Source organism: Balaenoptera acutorostrata, chromosome 7 (genome assembly GCF_949987535.1).
Source record: "Balaenoptera acutorostrata chromosome 7, mBalAcu1.1, whole genome shotgun sequence".
Lineage (NCBI taxonomy): Eukaryota > Metazoa > Chordata > Mammalia > Artiodactyla > Balaenopteridae > Balaenoptera > Balaenoptera acutorostrata.
In genome coordinates, this window is record NC_080070.1 from 108,623,710 (window position 1) to 108,643,161 (window position 19,452).

The window sequence follows — 19,452 nt, forward strand, 5'->3', positions numbered from 1 at the left end:
CCCTGGGAAGCAGGCTCCTGGGTGAGGTGTTGAAGGGTGAGTAGGAGTGTGAGTGAAGGGTCCTAGGGGAGAATGCCCCCTGCTGCTGCCGGTCACGGTGCAGGGCCAGGCAGGCCCATGGGACAGGACAGCCCTGGCCACAGGCAGGGACGTCCAGGAAGGGCTCAGGGGTCTTCCCCAGGTACAGGGTAGGGGGCACCCAGGGCTCCGAGCAGGCTGGGGCAGACCCTGGAGGAGTGGATGCCCAGTGTCTCAGGGCAGAGGAGAGGGGACAAGGGGAAACCGCATCGTCCTGTCTTCCTTCCCTTTTCACCTCTAACCTGCGGATCCCCCTGACCGTAGAGCTGGGAGGGCAGCGCTAGATGCCTGTTCTGAAGACGAGGCCTGGGCAGCCCCTTGCTTTCGGCCCTCCTTCTGGAATCCTTAGAACCTGAGCCTGTGCTCCTGTGTTTCAGTTAATCATCTTCACCCCCAAGTCCCTTCTGCGGCACCCTGAGGCCAGATCCAGCTTTGATGAGATGCTTCCAGGTAGGCTTGAGGGGGGTGGGCATTTGGAGGAGATCTTCACTGCTACTCTCGGGGGGGCTTATACTTGTCAGTCTCACTCTGGTCCTTGCCACATTTTTTGGTTGTTGGGTAAAGACCACTGAACACGACAGCCTGGATGTCAGAGCTCATGTGCAAATTGGTCAAACAGCATGTCTCGCGTCCCACCGGGGTCTGTGGCCTCTGCCTGGGTGGGCCCCCCAGGACTCTTCCAGAGGCAGTGATGTGAGTCTGAGGTTAAGAGTTCACGCTGCTGCCTGGGCACTGCTCCTGGGGTGCTGATGGCAGCTCACCACCAGGGACAGAGGAGAAGCACCGGTGGGTAGGGCCTGCCATGTAACACGGCAGCTCAGTGGTGTGAGGTGAGGCCCACAGCACTGAGATTTCCCCCCGGACAGCAGACATCAGGTGGCTGACACAGCACACAGTGGGCCTGCACATCCCCAGGCTTACAGGGCCAAAGGAGCCCACTTACTCCCAGCCATGGAGCCCCCTTTAGTCTTCGGTCAAGGTAAACCCCTTCTTTGTTTTTTTTCCCATTTTTTTTTTTTTTTTTTTTAATAAATTATTTATTTATTTATTTATTTTTGGCTGTGTTGGGTCTTCGTTTCTGTGCGAGGGCTTCCTCTAGTTGCGGCAAGCGGGGGCCACTCTTCATCGCAGTGCGCGGGCTTCTGCTCTCACTATCGCGGCCTCTCTTGTTGCGGAGCACAGGCTCCAGATGCGCAGGCTCAGTAGTTGTGGCTCACGGACCCAGTTGCTCCGCAGCATGTGGGATCTTCCCAGACCAGGGCTCGAACCCGTGTCCCCTGCATTGGCAGGCGGATTCTCAACCACTGCGCCACCAGGGAAGCCCCCCATTTTTTTTTATTATGGTGAAATATGCATAATATAAAATTTACCATCTTATTAGCCATTTTTAAGCGTACAGTTCAGTGGCATTAATAAACACATTCACGTCATTGTGCAACCATCAACCCCGTCCATCTCCAGAACTTTTTCATCTTCCCAAACTGAAACTCTGCACCCATTAAAGAACTCCCCCATCACCACTCCTTCCCCAGCCCGCACCCACCATTCTGCTTTCTGTCTCTGTGGGTTTGGCTCCTCTAGGAACTGCATGTGAGTGGGATCATACAGTATGTGTCTTTATGTGACAGGCTTATTTCACTCAGCACAGTATCCTCAAGGTTCATCCATGTTGTACCAAGTGTCAGAACTTCCTTCTTTTCTAAGGCTGAATAATGTTCTGTTGTATTTATATACCACTTTTTGTTTATCTATTCATCTGTCAGTGGACACTTGGGTTACCCCCACATTTTAGCCATTGGGAATAATGCTGCTATGAACATGGGTGTACAAATCTCTCTTCAAGACCCTGCTTTCAATTCCTTTGGGTATATACCAAGAAGCAGATTCCTGGGTCATATGGTAATTCTTCAGGCATACCATACCATTTTCTATAGTGGTTCACAGCAATACACAAGGGTTCCAGTTTCTCTACATTCTTGCCAACACTACTGTTTTCTGTTATTGTTTTCTTGGTTTTTGTTTTTGTTTCATAATAGCCATCCTAGTGACCATGAAGGTAGTATCTCATCACAGTTTTGATTTTTGTTAACCTAATGATTAGTGATGTTGAGCGTCTTTTCATGTGCTTATTGGCCATCTGTATGTTGTCTTTGGAAAAATGTTTAATTAAGTCCTTGCCCATTTTTTAATTGGGTTGTTTGTTTTGTTGTTGAGTTGTAAGATTTCTCTCTATTTACTGGATATCAATGCCTTATCAGATATGTGACTTGCAACTATTTTCTTCCATCTGTGTGAAGTTTGTTTGTTTGTTTGCTGCACCGCACGGCATGTAGAATCCTGCTTCCCCAACCAGGGATCAAACCCATGCCCCATGCATTGGGAGTGCGGAGTCTTAACCACTGGACCACCAGGGAAGTCCCTGTGTGTCGTCTTTGGATGCACAAAATTTTTAAATTTTCATGAAGTCCACTTTTTCTCTTTTTTTTGTTGTTGTCTGTGTCTTTGGAGTCACATCTAAGAAATCACTGCCAAATTCAATGTCACGAAGCTATTTTTTTTTTAATAAATTTATTTATTTTTGGCTGCATTGGGTCTTCGTTGCTGCGCACAGGCTTTCTCTAGTTGCAGCGAGCGGGGGCTACTCTTCATTGTGGTGCACGGGCTTCTCATTGTGGTGGCTTCTCTTGTTGTGGAGCACAGGCTGTAGGCACACGGGCTTCAGTAGTTGTGGCACGTGGGCTTAGTAGTTGTGGCGCACGGGCTTTAGAGCGCAGGCTCGATAGTTGTGGCGCACGGGCTTAGTGGGTCCGCAGCATGTGGGATCTTCCTGGACCAGGGATCAAACCTGTGTCCCCTGCATTGGCAGGCGGATTCTTAACCACTTGTTCCACCAGGGAAGTCCCAATGTCATGAAGCTTTTGCCGCATGTTTTCTAGTTCTGTAAAACATGCCGTTAGTAATTTGATAGGGATTGCGTTGAATCTGTAGATTGCTTTGGGTAGTATAGACATTTTCACAATATTGATTCTTCCAATCCAAGAACATGGTATATCTCTCCATCTTTTTGTGTCATCTTTGATTTCTTTCATCAGTGTCTTATAGGTTTCTGAGTACAGGTCTTTTACCTCCTTAGGTAGGTTTATTCCTATGTATTTTATTCTTTTTGTTGCCATGGTGAATGGGATTGTTTCTTTAATGTCTCTTTCTGATCTTTCATTGTTAGTGTATAGGAATGCAAGAGATTTCTGTGCATTAATTTTTTTTTAACATCTTTATTGAAGTATAATTGCTTTACAATGGTGTGTTAGTTTCTGCTTTAAAACAAAGTGAATCAGTTATACATATACATATGTTCCCATATCTCTTCCCTCTTGCATCTCCCTCCCTCCCACCCTCCCTATCCCACCCCTCTAGGTGGTCACAAAGCACCGAGCTGATCTCCCTGTGCTATGCGGCTGCTTCCCACTAGCTATCTATTTTACATTTGGTAGTGTATATATGTCCATGACAGTCTCCCACCCTGTGACATCTCACCCCTCCCCCTCCCCATATCCTCAAGTCCCTTCTTTAGTAGGTCTGTGTCTTTATTCCCATCTTGCCACTAGGTTCTTCATGTCCTTTTTTTTTCCCTTAGATTCCATATATATGTGTTAGCATACTGTATTTGTTTTTCTCTTTCTGACTTACTTCACTCTGTATGACAGACTCTAACTCCATCCACCTCATTACAAATACCTCCATTTCATTTCTTTTTATGGCTGAGTAATATTCCATTGTATATATGTGCCACATCTTCTTTATCCATTCATCCGATGATGGACACTTAGGTTGCTTCCATGTCCTGGCTATTGTAAATAGAGCTGTGCATTAATTTTGTATCCTGCAACTTTACCAAATTCATTGATTAGCTCTAGTATTTTTCTGGTGGCATCTTTAGGATTCTCTATGTATAGTATCATGTCATCTGCAAACAGTGACAGTTTTACTTCTTCTTTTCCAATTTGTATTCCTTTTATTTCTCTTTTTTCTCTGATTGCCTTAGCTAGGACTTCCAAAACTATGTTGAATAATGGTCGCGAGAGTGGACATCCTTGTCTTGACCCTGATCTTAGAGGAAATGCTTTCAGTTTTTCACCATTGAGAATGATGTTAGCTGTGGGTTTGTCGTATATGGCCTTTATCATGTTGAGGTAGGTTCCCTCTATGCCCACTTTCTGGAGAGTTTTTATCATAAATGGGTGTTGAATTTTGTCAAAAGCTTTTTTCTGCATCTATTGAGATAATCATATGGTTTTTATTCTTCAATTTGTTAATATGGTGTATCACATTGATTGATTTGCATATATTGAAGAATCCTTGCATCCCTGGGATAAATCCCACTTGATCATGGTGTATGATCCTTTTAATGTGTTGGTGGATTCTGTTTGCTAGTATTTTGTTGAGGATTTTTGCATCTATATTCATCAGTGATATTGGTCTGAAATTTTCTTTTTTTGTAGTATCTTTGTCTGGTTTTGGTATCAGGGTGATGGTGGCCTCACAGAATGAGTTTGGGAGTGGTCCTTCCTCTGCAATTTTTTGGAAGAGTTTGAGAAGGATGGGTGTTAGCTCTTCTCTAAGTGTTTGATAGAATTCACCTGTGAAGCCATCTGGTCCTGGACTTTTGTTTGTTGGAAGGTTTTTAATCAAGGTTTCAATTTCATTACTTGTGATTGGTCTGTTCATATTTTCTGTTTCTTCCTGGTTCAGTCTTGGAAGGTTATACCTTTCTAAGAGTTTGTCCGTTTCTTCCAGGTTGTCCATTTTATTGGCATAAAGTTGCTTGTAGTAGTCTTAGGACTTCTCTTAGGATGCTTTGTATTTCTGTGGTGTCCATTGTAACTTTTCCTTTTTCATTTCTAATTTTATTGATTTGAGTCCTCTCCCTCTTTTTCTTGATGAGTCTGGCTAATGGTTTATCAATTTTGTTTATCTTCTCAAAGAACCAGCTTTTAGTTTTATTAATCTTTGCTATTGTTTTCTTTGTTTGTATTTCATTTATTTCTGCTCTGATCTTTATGATTTCTTTCCTTCTACTAACTTTGGGTTTTGTTTGTTCTTCTTTCTCTAGTTCCTTTAGGTGTAAGGTTAGATTGTTTATTTGAGATTTTTCTTGTTTCTTGAGGTAGGCTTGTATTGCTATAAACTTTCCTCTTAGAACTGCTTTTGCTGCATCCCATAGGTTTTGGATCGTCACGTTTTTGTTGTAATTTGTCTCTAGGTATTTTTTGATTTCCTCTTTGATTTATTCAGTGATCTCTTGGTTATTTAATAACGTATTGTTTAGCCTCCATGTGTTTGTGTTTTTTACGTCTTTTTCCCTGTAACTGATTTCTAACCTCATAGCATTGTGGTCGGAAAAGATGCTTGATATGATTTCAATTTTCCTAAATTTACTGAGGCTTGATTTGTGACCCAAGATGTGATCTGTCCTGGAGAATGTTCCGTGTGCACTTGAGAAGAAAGTGTAGTCTGCTCTTTTGGATGGAATGTCCTATAAATATCAATTAAATCTATCTGGTCTACTGTGTCATTTAAAGCTTGTGCTTCCTTATTAATTTTCTGTCTGGATGATCTGTCCATTGGTGTAAGTGAGGTGTTAAAGTCCCCCACTATTATTGCATTACTGTCTATTTCCTCTTTTATAGCTGTTAGGAGTTGCTTTATTTATTGAGGTGCTCCTGTGTTTGGTGCATATATATTTATAATTGTTGTATCTTCTTCTTGGATTGATCCCTTGATCATTATGTAGTGTCCTTCCTTGTCTCTTGTAACATTCTTTATTTTAAAGTCTGTTTTATCTGATATGAGTATTGCTACTCCAGCTTTCTTTGATTTCCATTTGCATGGAATATCTTTTTCCATCCCACCACTTTCAGTCTGTATGTGTCCCTAGGTCTGAAGTGGGTCTCTTTTAGACAGCATATATATGGGCCTTGTGTTTGTATCCATTCAGCGAGCCTGTGTCTTTTGGTTGGAGCATTTAATCCATTCATGAGTAGGGTAATTATCGATATGTATGTTCCTATTACCATTTTCTTGTTATGGGTTTATTTTTGTAGGTCCTTTTCTTCTCTTGTGTTTCCCACTCAGGGAAGTTCCTTTAGCATTTGTTGTAGAGCTGGTTTGTTGGTGCTGAATTTTCTCAGCTTTTGCTTGTCTGTAAAGCTTTTGATTTCTCCCTCGAATCTGAATGAGATCCTTGCCAGGTGGAGTAATCTTGGTTGTAAGTTCTTCCCCTTCATCACTTTAAATATATCATGCCACTCCCTTCTGGCTTGTAGAGTTTCTGCTGAGAAATCAGCTGTTAACCTTATGGGAGTTCCCTTGTATGTTTTTTGTCATTTTTCCCTTGTTGCTTTCAATAATTTTTCTTTGTCTTTAATTTTTGTCAGTTTGATTACTATGTGTCTCAATGTGTTTCTCCTTAGGTTTATCCTGCCTGGGACTCTCTGTGCATCCTGGACTTGGGTGGCTATTTCATTTCCCATGTTAGGGAAGTTTTTTTTTTTTTTTTTTTTTTGTTTGTTTGTTTTTAATTAATTAATTTATTTATTTATTTATTTTTGGCTGTGCCGGGTCTTCGGTTCGTGCGAGGGCTTTCTCCAGTTGCGGCAAGCGGGGGCCACTCTTCATCGCGGTGCGGGGACCGCTCTTCATCGCGGTGCGCGGGCCTCTCTCTATCGCGGCCCCTCCCGTCGCGGGGCACAGGCTCCAGACGCGCAGGCTCAGCAATTGTGGCTCACGGGCCCAGCCGCTCCACGGCATGTGGGATCTTCCCAGACCAGGGCTCGAACCCGTGTCCCCTGCATTAGCAGGCAGACTCCCAACCACTGCGCCACCAGGGAAGCCCTAGGGAAGTTTTTGACTATAATCTCTTCAAATATTTTCTCGGGTCCTTTCTCTCTCTCTTCTCCTTCTGGGACCCCTATAATGTGAATGTTGTTGTGTTTAATGTTGTCCCAGAGGTCTCTTAGGCTTTCTTCATTTCTTTTCATTCTTTTTTCTTTATTCTGTTCCACAGCAGTGAATTCCACCATTCTGTCTTCCAGGTCACTTATCCGTTCTTCTGCCTCAGTTATTCTGCTATTGTTTCCTTCTAGTGTATTTTTCATTTCAGTTATTGTATTGTTCATCTGTTTGTTTGTTCTTTAATTCTTCTAGGTGTTTGTTCTTTAATTCTTCTAGGTCTTTGTTAAACATTTCTTGTATCTTCTCAATCACTGCCTCCATTCTTTTTCCAAGGTCCTGGATCATCTTTACTATCATTATTCTGAATTCTTTTTCTGGAAGGTTGCCTATCTCCACTTCATTTCATTGTTTTTCTCGGGTTTTATCTTGTTCCTTCATCTGGTACAAAGTCCTCTGCCTTTTCATTTTGTCTATCTTTCTGTGAATGTGGTTTTCCTTCCACAAGCTGCAGAACTGTAGTTCTTCTTGCTTCTGCTGTCTGCCCTCTGGTGGATGAGGCTACCTAAGAGACTTGTGCAAGTTTCCTGCTGGGAGGGACTGGTGGTGGGTAGAGCTGGGTGTTGCTCTGGTGGGCAGAGCTCAGTGAAACTTTAATCCGCTTGTCTGCTGATGGGTGGGGCTGGGTTCCCTCCCTGTTGGTTGTTTGGCCTGAGGTGACCCAGCACTGGAGCCTACAGGCTCTTTGGTGGGGCTAATGGCGCCAAGGAGTACTTCCCAGAACTTCTGCTGCCAGTGTCTTTGTCCCCATGGTGAACCACAGCCACACCCTGCCTCTGCAGGAGACCCCGCAACACTAGCAGGTAGGTCTGGTTCAGTCTCTTCTGGGGTCACTGCTCCTTCCCCTGGGTCCTGATGCGCACACTACTTTGTGTGTGCCCTCCAAGAGTGGAGTCTCTGTTTCCCCCAGTCCTGTCGAAGTCCTGCAGTCAAATCCCGCTAGCCTTCAAAGTCTGATTCTCTAGGAATTCCTCCTCCCGTTGCTGGACCCCCGGGTTGGGAAGCCTGACGTGCGGCTCAGAACCTTCACTCCAGTGGGTGGACTTCTCTGGTGTAAGTGGTCTCCAGTTTGTGAGTCACCCACCCAGCGGTTGTGGGATTTGATTTTATTGTGATTGCGCCCCTCCTGCCATCTCATTGCAGCTTCTCCTTTGTCCTTGGATATGGGGTATCTTTTTTGGTGAGTTCCAGTGTCTTCCTGTTGATGATTGTTCAGCAGTTAGTTGTGATTCCGGTGCTCTCACGAGAGGGAGTGAGCACACGTCCTTCTACTCTTCCATCTTGAACCAATCTCTGCATGTTTTCTTCTAAGTTTTATAATTTCAGTCTTGTATTTAAGTCTTTAATCCATTTTGAGTTAGTGTGTCTGTATGGTGTAAGGGTCCAGCTTCATCTGCATGTGGATATCCAGTTTTCCCAGCACCATTTGTTGAAGAGACTCTCCTTTCCCCATTGAAGTCTTGGTTCCCTTGTCAAAATCATTTGACCATATACATGAAGGTTCATTTCTGGTCTCTCTGTTCTCTTCCATTGGTCTATATATCTGTCTTTATGCCAGTACCACTTTGATATTGTAGCTTTGTAGTAAGTTTTGAAATCAGGAAGCATGAGTCCTCCAGCTTTATTTTTCTCTTTTCAAGATAATTTTAGCTATTCAGGGTCCTTTGGGATTCCATGAATTTTAGGGTGGACTTTTCTATTTCTGCAAAAAATGTCATTGGGATTTTTTTTTTAAGATGTATTTATTTATTTATTTATTTAGGCTGTGTTGGGTCTTCGTTGCTGCGCGCAGGCTTTCTCTAGTTGCAGTGAGCGGGGGCTACTCTTCGTTGTGGTGAGCGGGCTTCTCATTGCGGTGGCTTCTCTTGTTGCAGAGCACGGACTCTAGGCACACGGGCTTCTGTAGTTGCAGCACACGGACTCAGTAGTTGTGGCTCTCGGGCTCTAGAGCGCAGGCTCAGTAGTTGTGGCTCACGGGCTTAGTTGCTCCGCAGCATGTGGGATCTTCCCGGACCAGGGCTCAAACCCATGTCCCCTGCATTGGCAGGCGGATTCTTAACCACTGCGCCATCAGGGAAGTCCCTGTCATTGGGATTTTGGTAAGGATTGCATTGAATCTATAGATTGCTTTAATAGTGTTAACATCATGACAATATTAAGTCTCCCAATCCATGAACATGGATGACTTTCCATTTATTGGTATCTTCTTTAATTTCTCTCAGTAATGTTCTGTAGTTTTCAGTGTACAAGTCTTTCATTTTCTTGGTTAAGTTTATTCCTAAGTAATTTTATTTATTTGATGCTGTTTCAAATGGGATTTTTTTTTTCTTAACTTTTGGATTGTTCATAGAAATACAACTGAATTCTGAGTGTTGATTTTCTATCCTGTAACTTTGCTGAATTCATTTATTAGTTCTAACAGGTTTTTTTTGTATGTGAAATCTTTAGGGTTTTCTACATGTAAAACAAACAGATAATTTTATTTGTTCCTTTCCAATTTAGACACTTCTTAGTTCTTTTTTTTTTTTTTTTTTTTTTGCCTAATTTCTCTGGCTAGAAATTCCAGTGCTATGTTGAATAGAAGTGGTGAGAACGGACATCCTTGCCTTGTTTGTGTCTTAGGAAAATGCTTTCAGTCTTTCACCCTTGAGTATGATGTTCGCGGTGGGTTTCTCATATCTGGCCTTTCTCGTGTGAAGGTAGTTTCCTTCTAATCCTAGCATTTGCGTGTGTACGTGAATGTGAGCATGTTGTGTGTTGCTTATGTGTCACTAAGGGAACCCCTCATTTTGAATGCAGCTTCCTGAAGTCGGCCTTGTTCGCAGGGGAATGGTCCCGGCCGTGAGCATCTGAGTATTTGCTCTAGTTTCCAGTGTGGAAAGTTTTAGTATTTGTAAACTCATGAGGAGTCTGAGCAGAGTGGTCATGGGATGCTCTTCTAGACCTAGTTGTCCCTGAAGTCTGAGACAGGTCGTTCTGAAGAATGAACTGATGTCACTTGCTCTCCAAGGCTGGCCTTGCCTACTGTGCCTGTTAGGCTCTCTCAGTGTGGATTAATGCAAGGGCATCACAGGCTGGCGAGAGAGGGAGAGCCCTAACCCTCAGAAACTAAATGTTCTGGTGTCATTTGTGGCACAGCCCCACCTCGTGGAGGGAGGGCCCTAGACACCCTCAGCCAAGCCCTGAGCAAACCCCCGGCTGTGGGGATTCTCTTGTAGGTACCCACTTCCAGAGGGTGATCCCAGAAGATGGCCCTGCAGCCCAAAACCCAGAAAACGTCAAGAGACTTCTCTTCTGTACCGGCAAAGTGTACTATGATCTTACGCGAGAGCGCAAAGCGCGGGATATGGCAGAGCAAGTGGCCATCACGAGGATCGAGCAGGTGAGGGCAGGTGGTGCCCAGGTCGGTCCTGGCGTTCCTCCTGCAGGTGTCTGGGCCCCAGAGCTTTCCCAGAGTTTCCGGAACATCCTTTAGGGGTCACTGAGCTCCTCACCTGGGACACCAGCCCCTCTAGGACACCAGCCTCGCCCAGTACTCTGAGCACCTTCTCCTGACAGGAGCTCCTCTCTCTCTCCCCAGCTGTCGCCCTTCCCCTTTGACCTCCTGCTGCAGGAGGTGCAGAAGTACCCCAATGCCGAGCTGGCCTGGTGCCAGGAGGAGCACAAGAACCAAGGCTACTACGACTACGTGAAGCCCAGGCTGCGGACCACCATCAACCGCGCCAAGCCTGTGTGGTAAGGCTGTGGGCAGTCGGCTGGGGCCCGGGGCCCCTCGGTGGCCTTTGCCGTCACCGCTCATTGTCGCTCCCCTCAGGTATGCTGGCCGGGACCCAGCGGCGGCTCCAGCCACCGGCAACAAGAAGACCCACCTCACGGAGCTGCAGCGCCTCCTGGACACGGCCTTCGACCTGGACGCCTTCAAGAAGTTCTCGTAGATGCTGCCTGGGCTGCTTAGGCCGCCCTGCACCTCACGACTGCCCCTTGCTTCTCCACTAAAGAATAGCGCTCCGCGCTGCCCGCACCTCTGCCCGTCCCTGCACCACACACGCCCCCTTGCTCACTTAGGAATTAGGCTGCTCTCCCCCCTCACGTGCTCGGCTGCCCCCCAGGCTCTGTGACTTCTGTCCAGCTGAGCAGCCTTCGTGGAGGCAGTGGGGAGCGGGAGGAGGAGAGGGAGCCCCCACAGGTGTCCTGGGAGGGTCAGATCTGCCCTCACCCCCCCAGATCACCCCCAGGACCGGCCTCATGTGGCATGCCCTTGTGCTGGCGGTCCTTGTCACCCAGCAGGGTGGCTTCCTCTCCTCAGGCTGCGCCCCAGACCCCTCGGAGGAGCCGCCACTGTCAGAGGCTTTGTGGGCTGGGAGGGTTCTGTCAGGGCCCTTGCCGTGCGGTGAGCGGAGGGCGCTGCCGAGGGGTGGCTGGTGGGAGATGGCCCGAGACTGACCTGCACAGAGAGGGCGGGCCCGCTCTCTCCAGCGTCCACGTCCTCCCCTCGAGAGGGTCCCGGGCCGTGCACAGGGGCCGTGCATACTCCACCCGCCTGGGGCTGGGTGGCGCCCGGGCCCGTGGGGTGTGCGTGGCGGGAAGCGCCACTCGGGGCTCTAGGGCCGGGGCGCAGGCTGCTCGTCTGGGTCCTGCCCTCCCTTAACCTCCGGTTCCACCTCCTTTCCTCTTTCCTTCTACACGATGGAGACTCCGAAGCATCCTTCTCTCTGCTGTGCCAAAGCTGGTCAGAAGGGGGAGAGGAGGGGCAGGAGTGAGGGGCGTCACTAGGCCGAGGGGCCAGCTCCCCTGACCTGTCACAGGGACAGATCTGATTTATTTATTTTGGTTAAAAAAAAAAATAACGAAAACAACTTTGCATTGCATTTGGCTTGACCCATAAACTAAGTTATCCTTGGGCCTGTGTGGTGTCATTGTTTCTGCTCCGCCCCAGGCGTCTCCGCCCTGCCTGGGAAGCAGCCCCTCCTCACCGCAGAGCCTGCGTGCTCGGGGCAGCACAGGGGAGGCCGAGCCGCCGTCCTCCCTCTGGCCTGGCCTCGCCGTCATCATTGTTGCAGACTGTGTCGGACACACCCTGGTTTCTGAGTGTCCCCTGCTCCCAGGTCCCCCAACACACGCCACCTAAAAAAGTACTCTGCAGTCTGTGCTTCAGCCGGCGTGCGTGGTGGGCTTGCCCTGGGACGTTGTCAGCAGCCTCCAGAAGCCCAAGCAGCTCATTGGACCTCTGGAGGGGAGCCGGCCGTGCCAGCCGAGCCCTTATGAGGCTGTGTCCCCTCTTGACAAGAGCCCCACTCCCTTCAGCCCACAGCACGCCAGCTTTGGTTTTCTGGGGGGTGGAGAGGTCCCAGCATTGAAAAAGAGCTCAGGGAAAGGCCTGGGTGTGGACATAGGGGTACCCTCCAGCAGTGGGGCCCCCTGCTGTTCACCCCATCCTTTGGGCCACACCCGGGTCCCTTGTCCTTGAAGCCTTTTCAGAATGTCTTCATTTTGTCCTGTGGCTTGGCCAAGGGTCTTCCGGGCCTGGCATGCCTTGGGCAGGTAGTGGCAGGGGAAAAGCTGTCACCTGCCCCTGTGCGTCTGTGTGTGCTCCAAAACCAGCACCCTGTCCCCGTGTCTGATGCTGTCAGCCAGGCAGATTAGAGCTAAAAGGCAAAAAATGAGTCAGGAGCCCCTTTCCCTGGAGAGAATCCTGGTGCTCTAAGGGGGCAGCTGTCCCCATCCTGCACTCTGTGTGGTGAGTTAGGGTTCCACTCTTACCCCGAGGTAGAGCACATAGGGGTGAGACACGGGATGGAAGCTGGGCCCTCACCTCTTGCTGCTTCTAATCTGGTCGGTAGGTACAGGGGAGCCAAGAGCCCAAGGGGGTCTGGGCACTTCCTGGTGGGGCACCTGAGGGAGTCCAGGGCTCCCAGGAGCCACCACCACTGGCCCATCTGCAGGAGCCGAGGCGAGGGGCAGGGCGAGGGACTCAGGCCTCTCCCACTCCCACGGCTCTGCGTGGGTCGGGTCGGCAGATGAGGGGCAATCAGGCCATGCTGGGCCACCCGCCAGACAAACGCTTCTCTGGTCAGCTCTGTTCTACTATGGTTCTCAGTCGCCCCTTTCCTAAAACTGGAAAAGAGCAATGGTGAGAAGGAAGAAGCCTCACAGTCTAGGACAGCAGCCTATATGCTTAGACTTCCAGAGCACCCAGACCAGTGTGTGAGAGCGTGCATGTGTGTGCATGTCATTGTGTGCACATGCATGCGTGTGTGTGTGTGTGTGTGTGTGTGTATGCATAAGTGTGTTTGTGCACGAGAGTGCCTGGGCCGCTTGACGTGGATTCCTGGCCTTTCTGGATACTAAAGGCCCATCTGACACCGGCACCTGTGAAAGTGTAGCAAGAGGGTCAGCCTGCCGCACAGGAGGGGGCTGTCCCCGGGAGCGGCCCCCAGGACAGGGGGGCCTGGGGGGGGGGGAGGGGGGGGGGAGGGGGGGCTCGGGATGAGGCACAGGTGGGGCTGAGGCCTTACCCATAGTTCACCCTTGATGTGTCAAGTGTCCACCCAGTGGGGTGATTTTATCTCCAGTGGAAATGGAGTTGGAATCTGTGTGAAACCTATTTCTGCCCTCAATTAGGTGGGGCAGTGAGCTGCCCCGTAGGGTAGTATTCACCTGGGACCGGACTACAGAGCTAACCACACCTCTCAGATTTCCCCCAGCTCTCTTGTCCCCTGGGAGTCCCAGCTGCCACACCCAGCTCATGGCATCCTGAAAGGAATGGAGTCCAGGTCCCCTCCAGCAGGGCTGCTCTGCCCCTCCCCGCACGGCCTCACCCCCAGGACTTCACCCCTGCACTGTAGTCTACCCTCCCCCACGCCCTCGCCTCCCCCAGGGCCTCACTCCCACCAGGGCAGACCCCCTTCCCCGCAGCCCCATCACCTCCCCCCAGGACCTCAACTCCCTCTTGGCCCTTTTTTTAATTGATATATTTGACATATAACATATTAGTTTCAAGTGTACAACATAATGATTGGAAACCAACAAGGACCTACTACTGTACAGCGCAGGGAACTCTACTCAACATTCTGTGATAACCTATATGAGAAAAGAATCTGAAAAAGAATGAATATATGTATGTGTATAACTGAATCTCTTTGCTGTACACCTGAAACTAACACAGCATTGTAAATCAACTATAATCCAATAAAATTAACGACGGCATGATGATTCGATATTTGTATATATTGTGAAATGGTCACTACAATAAGTCTAGTTCACATATGTCAACACGTTTCAATTTTTTTTTCTTGTGATGAGAACATTTAAGATCTCTCTCAGCAGCTTTCAAATATGCAATACAGCATTATTAACTCTAGTCACCATGCTGTACATCTCCATGAATTATTTATTTTATAACAGGAAGTTTGTACCTTTTGACCATCTTCAACCAGGGTCTCACCCTTCTCTAAGGCCTCCCCTTCCCCGCAAGGCCTCCCTTTGCCCCTCCTCCCTCCCACCCCCAGCTTCAATTAACCCCTTTGTGCCTGGGTTTGGGAGGGGCTGGGATGGCCTCCCTAACCCTTGCACCCTCTCCCACCCCACCTGCCCCATATGCTAGAGTTAGGTGGGTGGGCAAAGGCCCTGTCTCCCCAGCCCAGAGCTGGACCCCAGCCCAGGATCTCCCTGCCATTGGCAGCCCTTGGCCTGGACACACAACACCCCAGTGTCTGTTCCCTGCACCCCCTCTGCCCCACCTTCTAGGGAACACCGGAACAGAAAAGTCTGCTGAGCACCCTGGGACCCCAGGTCAGGTGTGGCCACCTAAGGGAGGCTCTGGGGTCGAGCTCTTTCTTTCTCTGTTTGTCTGGGGTTTTTTTCCTGGCCTGTGGTTTGTCGGATCTTAGTTCCCTGACCAGGAATAGAACCCATGCCTTGGCAGTGAAAGCTCAGAGTCCTAACCGCTGGACCGCCAGGGAATTCACACACACACCCCCGCTTTCCTCTGTGCTGGGGCTTTCTCCATCTCACGACTTGAGGTTCTGATTTCCCTGCTGATTTCCCTCCACTCCCCCGATTCCAGAAGTTCAGCCTTAAGAACAGGCTTTAGCCACTCCCAATAGAGACAGTTTTATTTGTTCCTTTCCAATCTATATGCCCTTTATTCCCTTCTCTTGCCTTATTTCACTGACTAGAACTTACATCACTATGTTGAATAAGAGCAGTGAGAGAAGACATCCTTGCTTTCTTCCCAGTCTTAGGGAGAAAGCATTCGGTCTTTCATCATCAGGTATAATGTTAGCTGTAAGTTGTTTGCAGATACCCTTTAACAAGTAAAGGAAGTCCCCCCATATTACTATTTTTCTGGGAGTTTTTGCCATAAATAGGTGTTGAATTTTGTCAAATGCTTCATCTGCATCAACTGATACAACCATATGATTGTTTTTCTTCATTAGTCTGTTATACTGATTTTTGGACATTGAACAAGCCTTGGATTCCTGGAACAAACCCCACTTTGTCAGGGTATATAATTCTTTTTTATATACTGCTGAATTCTATCTGATAATTTTTTGTTAAGGATTTTATATCTATATTCATGAGGGATATTGGTCTGTAGTTTTCTTTTTTTGTACCATCTTTTGTCTACTTTGGTATCAGGGTAATACTGGATTCAGAAAATGAATTGGGATGTGTTTCCTCTTTTGTTTTCTGGAAGTATTTATGTAGAACTGGTGTTAATTTTTCTTCAGATGTTTAGTAGACATGTCCAGTTAAACCATCTTGGCCTGGACACTTATTTTTCTGGAGTTTTTAAATTATGAATTCAATTTCCTTGATAATTATAGGCCTATTAAAATAACTATTTCAGGGCTTCCCTGGTGGTGCAGTGGTTGAGAATCTGCCTGCCAATGCAGGGGACACAGGTTCGAGCCCTGGTCTGGGAAGATCCCACATGCCGCGGAGCAACTAGGCCCGTGAGGCACAATTACTGAGCCTGCGCGTCTGGAGCCTGTGCTCCGCAACAAGAGAGGCCGCAATAATGAGAGGCCCGCGCACCGCGATGAAGAATGGCCCCCACTTGCGCCAACTAGAGAAAGCCCTCGCACAGAAACGAAGACCCAACACAGCCATGAATGAATAAATAAATAAATAAATAAACCCAAAGTTTAAAAAAAAAAAAAAAAATAACAGAAAAAAAAATAACTATTTCATATTGGATGAATTATGGTAGATTGTGCTTTTCAAGGAATTGTTTATTTTTTCTAAGTTGTCAAATTTATGTGTGTGGAGTTGTTCATAATATTTCCTTATTTTCCTTTTGATGTCTGCAGAGCCTGTAGTGATTTCCCTTATTCCAGTCCCGATATTGGTAATTTGTTTCTTCTCTCTTTCTTTTCTTTCAGTCTTGCTAGAGGTTTGTCAATGTTATTGATCTTTTCAAGGAACCATATTTTAGTTTCATTGATTTTCTCTATTGTTTTTCTGTTTTCAGGTTCATTGATTTCTAGTCTTATCTTTAAATTTTAATTCCTTCTATTGATACTTGCTTTGGGTTTATTTTGCCCTTCTTTTTCTAGGTTCTTGAAGTGGGAGTATAGATTATTGGTTTGAGAATTTTTTTCTTCTCTCATGTATGCATTTGCTTTTTAAAAATTTCATTATTTTTTATTGAAGTATATGCATTTACTTCTGTAAATTTCCTTCTCAGCACTGCTTTAGCTGTGGCTCACAAATTTTGATATGTTGTATTTCCATTTTCATTGAGTTTGGTGTATTTTTAAATCTCCCTTAATGTAAGCTGGTGCAGCCACTGTGGAAAACAGTATGGAGGTTCATCAGAAAACTAAAAATAGTATTACCTTATGATCCAGCAATCCCACTCCTGGGCATATATCCAGACTATAATTCAAAAAGATACATGCATACCTATGTTCATAGCAGCACTATTCACAATAGCCAAGATGTGGAAACAACCTAAATGTCCATCGACAGATGAATGGATAAAGAAGGTGTGATACATATATACAATGGAATACTACTCAGACATAAAAAAGAATGAAATAATGCCATTTGCAGCAACATGGATGCAACTAGAGATTATCATACTAAGTGAAGTAAGTCAGAAAGAGAAAGACAAATACCATATGATATCACTTATATGTGGAATCTAAAGTATGACACAAATGAACCTATCTATGCAACAGAAACAGAATCATGGACATACAGAACAGACTGGTGGTTGCCAAGGGGGAGGGGGTTGGGGGAGGGATGGAGTGGGAGGTTGAGGTTAGCAGATGTAAGTTTTATATATAGAATGGATAAACAACAAGGTCCTACTGTATAACAAGTCCCGGGAGCATGGAGTCTTAACCACTGGGCCATCAGGGAAGTCCCAAGACTTTCTCTTTCAGGACTTCCCTGGTGGTCCAGTGGTTAAGAATCCGCCTTCCAACCCAGGGGATGTGGGTTCAATCCCTGGTCAGGGAACTAAGATCCCACATGCCATGGAGCAACTAAGCCCACGTGCCGCAACTACTGAGCCCATGTGCTCTAGAGCCCATGCGCCGTAACTAGAGAGCCCGCGTGCCACAACTATTGAGCCTGTGCATTCTGGAGCCCACGCGCCACAACTAGAAAAGCCTCTGTGCCACAATGAAGAGCCCATGCACCACAATGAAAATCCCACATGCACAACTAAGACCCGATGCAGCCAAATAAATAAATTAGTTAATTAATTTAAAAAAAAACTTTCTCTTTAAGCCATGGATTATTTAGAAATGTGTCGTTCCATGTTATCTTTCTGTTATTGATTAGTTTGATTCCATTGTGGTTAGAGAAATTCCCTCTGTATGATTTCAGTACTGCTAAATTTGTTGAAATTTGTTTTATGGCTGATGATATGGTCTATCTTGGTATGTGTTCCATGGGCACTTGAAGAAAATGTGCATTCTGTTTTGGTTGGGTGAAGTGTTCTATAAATGTTCATTAGATCCTGTTGGTTGATGGTGTTGTTGAGTCCTTCTGTATCCTTGCTGATTTTCTGTCTATTTTTCAATCAACTCTTGAGAGAGATGATAAAGTCTCCAACTATAATGATGGATTTGTCTATTCTTCTTTCAATCTTATCAGTTTTTTGTTCACATATTTTGCAGCTCTGTTGTTTGGTGCATGCACACTTAGGATTGCTATGTTTTCCTTGTGGATTGACCCTTTTTTCATTATATAATGTGTCTCTCTGACTCTGGTCATTTTCTTTGCTCTAAAGTCTGCTTTATCTGATAATAATATAGCCACTCCTGCTTTTCTTTGATTAATATTTGAATTTATATGTATGTCTTCCATTCTTTTACTTTCAATCTGCTTACAAGTTATTTTTTAAGTGAGTTTCTTGTAGATAGCATATGGTCGGGTCGTGTATTTTTTAATCCACTCTTCCAATCTCCATATTTTAATTGGTATATTTAGACCATTTACATTTAATGTAATTGTTACTAAGTTAGAGCTTAAGTTTTCCCCTACCCTCCTGTGGGTTAAAAACTTTTTTTATAATTTCATTTTTTAAATCCATGGTGTTTTTTTACCATTGGTATTTATCTATGGTATAGCTTTTTTAGTGATTGCTCTGGGTATCATATTATATATACATAAATTATCACAATCTACTAGTGTCATCATTTTATCAGTTCATGCAAAGTGTAGAACAATGTACCTTCCTTTATGTCCCTTTACCCTCTCCATTTATAATATATTTGTCTTAAATATTTCCTCTACATACATTTAGAACCACATCAGACAGTGTTATCAGTTTTGCTTCAACCACCAAAAATACTTTAGAAGACTCAAGAGGAGAAAGAAATTCTATTTTATTTAACAACATTTTTGGCTTTCTGTGTTATTTTTTCCTTCCTGGTGTTCTTAGATGTCTTTATCATTTCCTTTCTGATTAGGGAACTTCTCTTAGCTGTTCTTTTAGGGTAGGTCTATTGGTGATAAATTCTCTTAGTTCTCCTACATCTGAGAATGTACTGACTGCCTCTTAATTCCTAAAGGACATTTTTGCTAGATATAGAATTCTGAGTTAACAGTTCTTTTCTTTCAGTACTTGAAAAATGTTGTGCCACTTCCTTCTAGTCTCCATGGTTTCTGATGAGAAATCCTCTCTCATATTAATTGCCTTGCCGCTTTGAACAATTTTTGTCTTTAGTTTTTAGAAGTTTGCTTATGGGAGTTCCCTGGTGGTCTAGTGGTTAGGATTTGGTGCTCTCACAGCCATGGCCCGGGTTCAATCCCTGGTCAGGGAACTGAGATTCCACAAGCTGTGCAGCATGGCCATAAAAAACAAAAAAGAAGTTTGCTTATGATGTGTCTTGACATTCATTTCTT

At 45.8% G+C, this 19,452-nt stretch overlaps 1 protein-coding gene across 6 annotated transcripts in view; it reads left to right on the forward strand.

Annotated features, from left to right (window-relative positions):
- OGDH (oxoglutarate dehydrogenase) overlaps positions 1 to 11,986 on the forward strand; it is a 79,413-nt gene extending 67,427 nt beyond the window's left edge. For all 6 annotated transcript variants that reach the window (XM_028167853.2, XM_057549702.1, XM_028167852.2 and 3 more), the window contains 4 exons: positions 456 to 528; positions 10,305 to 10,468; positions 10,667 to 10,821; positions 10,901 to 11,986. In XM_028167853.2, coding sequence (XP_028023654.2) covers positions 456 to 528; positions 10,305 to 10,468; positions 10,667 to 10,821; positions 10,901 to 11,021 — 513 coding nt within the window. In that variant the 3' untranslated portion in view covers positions 11,022 to 11,986. The remainder of the gene's footprint in view (positions 1 to 455; positions 529 to 10,304; positions 10,469 to 10,666; positions 10,822 to 10,900) is intronic.
- The last annotated feature ends 7,466 nt before the right edge of the window (positions 11,987 to 19,452 follow it).